At 32.9% G+C, this 6,845-nt stretch overlaps 1 protein-coding gene across 1 annotated transcript in view; it reads right to left on the bottom strand.

The window, feature by feature from the left end:
- Positions 1-4,863: 4,863 nt before the first annotated feature.
- LOC108694318 (leucine carboxyl methyltransferase 1) overlaps positions 4,864-6,845 on the bottom strand; it is a 4,457-nt gene continuing 2,475 nt past the window's right edge. The window contains exons 2-4 of the mRNA XM_018203733.1: positions 6,642-6,825; positions 6,203-6,554; positions 4,864-5,546 (exon numbers count right to left, since the gene is read on the bottom strand). Of these exons, the coding sequence (XP_018059222.1) occupies positions 5,342-5,546; positions 6,203-6,554; positions 6,642-6,825 (741 nt within the window). The 3' untranslated portion in view covers positions 4,864-5,341. The remainder of the gene's footprint in view (positions 5,547-6,202; positions 6,555-6,641; positions 6,826-6,845) is intronic.

The following is a 6,845-nucleotide window of genomic DNA, read 5'->3' as shown; positions in this document are numbered from 1 at the left end:
ATATATTTTATATTATATATTTAAAAATATTTTAATTTAATATTATATCATAGCTGCTCTCTTTTCCCACTTAAAGAAACTCCTCAGCACGGGACACGTGAAAGAAATGTATCAAACAGGAAGCTACAATCAATTATTAATAACTGATCGCTCGTTTTGTTTCTAATCGTTATATAAATGCACAATTTAACAATATCACAATTATGCGAATATAAAGATGCATAATTTTTCCATCGTACTTTATCAGTTCATAATGACAGTGGAAGCACACTGAATGTCCATATATATATAGAATTTCATATCTTATTCTTTTTCAAGATGTACAACATCCGTACATAAGATCAATGTAATGTAGAATGAAATCGACGCGGAGAAACATGAAGCTGCGCGCATCATCCGTACAACGTTATCGTATTACTCAAGTTTGAGAATCAAATTACTTTCTCTATTTCTTTCGAAGTCTCGTTTTATTCTTACAAACTCGCTCATTTTTAATTAATCGTGAATTACGATAATTCTAGCTATGCGATGTCATAAAATTCGTAACTAATCAGAGGTGGACACTTAGTTTGTTCCTTTATAAATAAAACGAACTACTTGCGCTTCTTTTAAGGCGATAATTCTGGCGAAGTGAAAAATTCGTTGTCTATTGAAATTAAATAATGTAGAATTATTAATTCGCTTATTTAACAATGTAGGAAAGAAATGATAAGAGTTATAATGATCGCAATGTACGATTAAAATATAACTCGACTCAATAGATTCAACTTAAACGCGTGACTGATCAAGAATTAATCTACATTTCTAAAAATTCACAAAAAAAGAGAAAGTTTCGCTGCACAAACTGTAAAAAATAACGTAAATGATGGTTCGTCGCAATCCTTTTTATTCTTTCGCCTTAAAGAAGTGCACGTGAAAATTGCAAATTCACTGAGGTTCAATGAGCTTTGAGACCCATTCAAATTTTCATGATGGCAGTGCTTTGCTCGAATTCTCACGATAATATTTCGAAAGACACGTAGATGCATAGGAGTTTTGCATTACAGAGAGCTTTGATTCTCAAACTCGAAGCTGACTTGAACACATAAACGAGCGCTCGAATAAATCAGCAAATTTTACTTCGAATGTGATTTACACATAACACGAAAAAAAAACGCAAAAGATAGGTCTCAATTATTCATCTACGTGCAAAGGCGACATGTCGGGCGAGGGAGGAAGAGGCGGAGATTTTACCTACGAACGTTGATAGATATTGTAACAATGGTTGCAATTTTTGTAACTTCTGAGAAAAATAGAACATCTGACTATCTTTTTTTTTTGTATACGTGTTCGTTACTCCAGGTATGATAATTTTACGCGTCGAAGGGAGCAAGAGATCGAAGAATCATTCGTACATCCTTCTGCGGATTCGCTTGCATTTTCTCATCGTCTCTTAAATCTAATAAGTTACCGTTACTCGCGTAACACTTAAAAGTATCGAAATAGTCGAAAAATACAAGATAAAATGTGGTTACTCGCTCGTTAGCAGACCTGGAACTATTCTTAAAGAATATCACATACAAAAATGTATGAAAATACTATAATATACAGACGAAACTAAGAATGTATAATACTTATACATTCTTAGTTTCGTCTGTATAAGTTTCCAACCTTTCTATATCGTATCAAGATGAAGTTCTCCTTCTTGTATCCTCTGATTTGAATTTACGATCTACTCGAGTAGATCAAATTACCACTCTTTATTTGGATCTCTTCCGTGATTAATTCTTCTTGAAGACAAAGGAGACATCGCTCTTCTTAGGTCAAAGTTCGTCTCACAAGTCTTACATATATTACAGATTTCTCTAGTATTTTTGTACATGATATTTTTCGAGAACAAAGCCTCCGAGAAGTCCGTCGTGTTTGACGCGAAATCGCCGAAGTCACGTTGTATACATCGATACAACACCACTAAAACTATTTCAATCCGTAGGCCGTCAAACTCCAGAAAAGCGATCAATGCTCCTTTATTGATGCTGAATAAATGATTTCGATCATGTCTCATCTCCCCGCGACAGTAAAGTCTGAGTTATGCTAACGAGATGCACTTTCTACAAAAGGATGATTCGAATGTCTCAAAAGCTTATAATATCTCATATTATCCTTAGACTGAATACACATGCGTCACCCTGATATTCCTCAATATGAAAATAAATCTTTGTCAATCCCTCACTAATGTATATCGATACATGATCTGCTTAAGTGCAACATACTTTTTGTATTGGTGTGAAAAGAAGCGGAATACTGTGCTAGCATAAGCGTCTCCTCGTGTTGTAATGTAAAAGACGGTCGAATTTTATATCGAAGAACATCGGCGATTCCCTTTTTTTTATTTCATAGTTGATTTTGATTTGACAAACAAAAAACTATGAATTCATTATCTATGAGAGAACAAATAAAATTAATTAAACGAACGCATATCGCCGATTCCTTTTCAGGCTGATGCTCGCAAACGCGCGCATGTCAATCCTTTCGCAAGAGTACCACTTAAGTCTTACTTTCGTTGCATATATTTTTTGCTTTTATTATCTTAAGTAATCACTCGTGTATATATATTATATATGTATATAGACTAGGTTGTCAAAAAAGTTCTGAATCACTCTTCGGTTTTTAAATAAGCGATTTTTTACACATTTTTTACACATTTTTTATATAAATTTTATTACGAAGCAGTTACAATTATTTCTCAAAATAAAGATCATGTCCAATAATTCGCTAACAGTCAATTCATAATCATGTTACAAATTGCCTCGACTTGCTCAAAAGTTACAAATCGTTGTCCTTGTAAGAAATGTTTGCGAAACAGATCAAATAATGCAGAATTTTATCGAATGTGAGAATCTCAATGTCTAGATTAATGGTACCAAATAGAACTGGAAGATTGGTGACAAGATTTTTGAACATGATATACTCTTTATTCTGAAAAATAAGTATCGTATTTTCTACAAGTCATCATTATCTAAGCTTATGTCTTAAGTCGTAAAAATTTATCAATCACAGTTGAATATGAGAAGAATAATTGACTATCATTGATCAATTTCTTACAGTTTAAGACTTAAAGCTTAGATAATTGTATTTATTGTAGAAAGTCCATAAAATTTAAATTAAGAGTATAATAAACATATAAATAAAGACCTTTTATAATAATATATATAAAAACTTTCTATATGTAAAAACCGAAGGCTGATTTTTGAATTTTTTTTGACAATCTAATATTTCTCTCTTCGCGCGGATCGCAAGATACGCGTTTATACGAAACTGACCGCTTATAGCGCTTGCACCGTAACATTAATCGCCTTATCACGGTTCAATAATTCAGTAAACTCTAACATATAATACACACTCACACACAAGAACGCGCGCAGGTAAGAAATAATTTTACACAGTTTCTTAAATATCGGAATACGTTAAAATTTTCGTAGAATCGAAGTTCTATGTACGAATGTTTTCAGAAAAATAGCTTTGTATTTTTTTTGCGATGAAAGATTAAAAATATCGATCTGCGCTTTTTTAGTACTTTCTACTACGTCTTTCTAGACTTTTTTTCTCATTAGACTTTTTTCTGCACAGCAAGAGCGCGTTTCCTATTTATGCACGGAAATCGTAGAAAACAGATAAAAAAAAAAAACAGATTTTGCAGATCTTGTATGTATGAAATTATCTTTCGCATTCAGCAAGCGGACTCTATAACTATACTTATTAAAACGAAAAAAATTATAATACTGGAATATAACAAACTGATAAAAATTTAATAAGTTGAATTGTTATTGATATTTCAATGATATTATAATAAATTACTCTGCGCATTGCGTCGCACCGTTTGGCTACAACTATAACTGTCCTTTTTAGCTGAGCTTCTTACGTAGTTTATCTCTTCTCTTTTTCTCTCCGATGTGAAAAAAGGAAGAAAGATAAACTATACAAAAAATTTAGCTAAAAAGAACAGACCTTATATAACAATAGCGATCTATAATAATTATGATAACGATCGTAAAGCTTTATACATAAGTCTGTAATGAAGAGCGAAACGATCTTTTGCGAGTAGAATCGTTATACATTACATATAATTCAGATATGTTGCATGTAAATTAGGATGACTGGAAATATCGTTTGCGAAAGGATGTTAGAACTTATTCGGCCATTCATCAGCTAATCGCATAACGTATCTCGTGCGATTTGATCGTCGCAATCGCACCTCCCTCTTTCTCTCTTTGCAACACTCGTTAAATAACTCGTGACGCGTATAATACGCACTTACAAGAGAAGAACCAAGTAGTGTACACACAAATTTTACCTAATTTTAAGTATATTTAGTATTAATTCATAAGCAAATGGCATCACACGATATTCAAGTTATGAGAATTTATCGGATTTTTTTGTGCGCTTTTCTTTATGTATGTACATTTTTATAGAATGTGCATTTAAGTGAATGATTAGGCAACACACGTAATAGAAAAATGATTATTTTATAATTATATAATTATTTCAACACTTGCACTCATACGAATAATATTGTTTTGCAATACAATTAAAAATGTACACAGTTAAATACACTGTTAAAAATTTCATATTAAAATTTAAATTTCAATTTAATATATTTTTCATGGAAATTTATAAATTTTAATATACTTTTCACAAAATTTTATGAATAAAATTAAATTTTATAAATTTATACAAATTTATACAAATTATATTTAAGTAACTACTGCAACTTAATTTTCAGTTAAATTATTCATTACTTTTAATTCCATTCATAATCACGAGCTTCATTTACATGTAAAGCACATTTCTAATAATGTAAGTATCAAAACATTAAAGTTCGACAAAATCCGTATACACTATTTGACCCTTCTCTTAGAAGTGAAGAACGAAGAATATACTTTAAGGTTATATAAAAATCATTATGGCGAGATGTTTCTGTAGACAAAAAATTAAACGCATTTTTAATCAGAGGACACTATTTTCTCGTAACATGATATTCTATTTCAATTCATCGATTAAGGGCAGCACAAAAGCGATCAGCACAAAAATGATCACAACTGAATTGTGAAATTTGAGTCATAGTCGTAAGTCAACGTACAATGTTTTGATCAATCGACAATTATAACTTATGTTCCACGACTCAATTACTACCATTTTTGTGCTTAAGCCCTAACTCGAGATGTAGCGCAATCTGAGAAAGTTAATCTCCTGCTGTTGATGGAGGTATTACGCAACTTACGAGGGCTCGTCAATTATATGATGTCATTACCTGGAGTAACTCGCAAGAGAGACACAGAGAGAAGGAGTTAGGCGGTGACACCTAACCCTGTGCTATAGACAGATTTTTAAATGTTTGTCCGTTCCAAGCAACGGCAATGCAGTAATGTTGGAGCAGCTGAGTAAGAAGCTCTCGTTCGTCCAGCATCTCTATGTGCTCGATTCGACTACGATCCATTACAGGCAGTGAATCATAAACATCCACCATCGTCCACGCGCTCGTACCTTCCCAATTGTTTATGGTAAATCTGCGATAAAACAGTTGCGAGTTGAATTATTGACCTGCCGAATCCAAAGTGTTTACCGAAATCTTGTAAAACAATTCCTTGAGATTTCCAAGATTCTCAAGATATTTTCATTCAAAATTGCAGGTAAATTTAGACAATAGTTTAATGTGACTTTGAAATTAAATGGAATGCAAATAATATAAACTACATACTGTAAATTACCAGAAGATAGGAATTCCAGGAGACTGTATCTATCCTTTAATTGGAGTTGTGAATTTATAGGATAAATGTAGGGAAAGCTCACTACAATATCAGTAAGTTATTTCTGTAATTCTGTTGTATACTCTCTTCTGTTGTGTTATTGTTCTAATGTTACCTTGATTTTCTTGAACTCGTGAGATAATGAATATAAATATACGTGCATGTATATATTATATTATTGCTAACCGACATTTTGTATTATCAAGAAAAAATAATGAAAAAACAAGTTTTCAAAAAAGGACAGAATTTAAATTTAAAAGCAAAATTCCAAAAATTTCTCTAAACCGATAACGTTCCATGAAAGTCTTCGATTTTCAAAGATAAAAAAAATGAAAAATTTCCCCCTTAAAATTTTAGGTTTTTTCAATTTTCTATTGAATCTGACATTGTTCGAATTAATGAGGATGCAGACCTACCGTCTCTGTTGAGTCTCTAACGATTCACAATCCTCCACGCCCGCCAATAAGCATCCACGGCTGCGAAGGTTCGATAACATGACCTGACCGAATTTGTCCTTCATGTTGACCTGTTCGTAGCTGACAAAAAGACTGTTTGGAAACTTGCCCGCTAGCCATTTCAATAGTGACGATGTCGCGCTAGCGTCTACGTATACTAGAACACATTCTGCGAGGAACATAGTAGGTGAATTGAAATTGACTTCGGCTTGGGCCAATTTGTTATTTAGCTCCGCTATGTGTCGCAGATCTGTACCAACCAAATGATAATTTGCGGCATGCAGGTCTGTGGTCGAAAATCGGATTTCTCCATCTGAAAAGTATGCAGTTGCCTGTGTAATTAAAAAAAGAATGCGAGTGAACGCAAAAGTGATGAGATAATGATCGAGTAATAGAATACCTTCGGTGTTTAGCATATCGATTAATTGTTTGTGCTTCTTGATGTGATAACATTTCTTTGCAGTTATGCTGGGAAAATCGAGTTCCACGAAATTTGCAGGACTATTCCCTGTCTCCCTTAGTCTCCAATAAAGAGTGTCAAAACCAGCACCCAAGTTTATGATCTGACCTTTACCGCCAGAAAGCTGCGTAAATAGAAAATTCA

The sequence above is a fragment of the Atta colombica genome, unplaced genomic scaffold (genome assembly GCF_001594045.1).
Source record: "Atta colombica isolate Treedump-2 unplaced genomic scaffold, Acol1.0 scaffold12, whole genome shotgun sequence".
Lineage (NCBI taxonomy): Eukaryota > Metazoa > Arthropoda > Insecta > Hymenoptera > Formicidae > Atta > Atta colombica.
The sequence above is the reverse complement of the archived record's forward strand: the minus strand, read 5'-3'. Positions and strand labels throughout refer to the sequence as shown.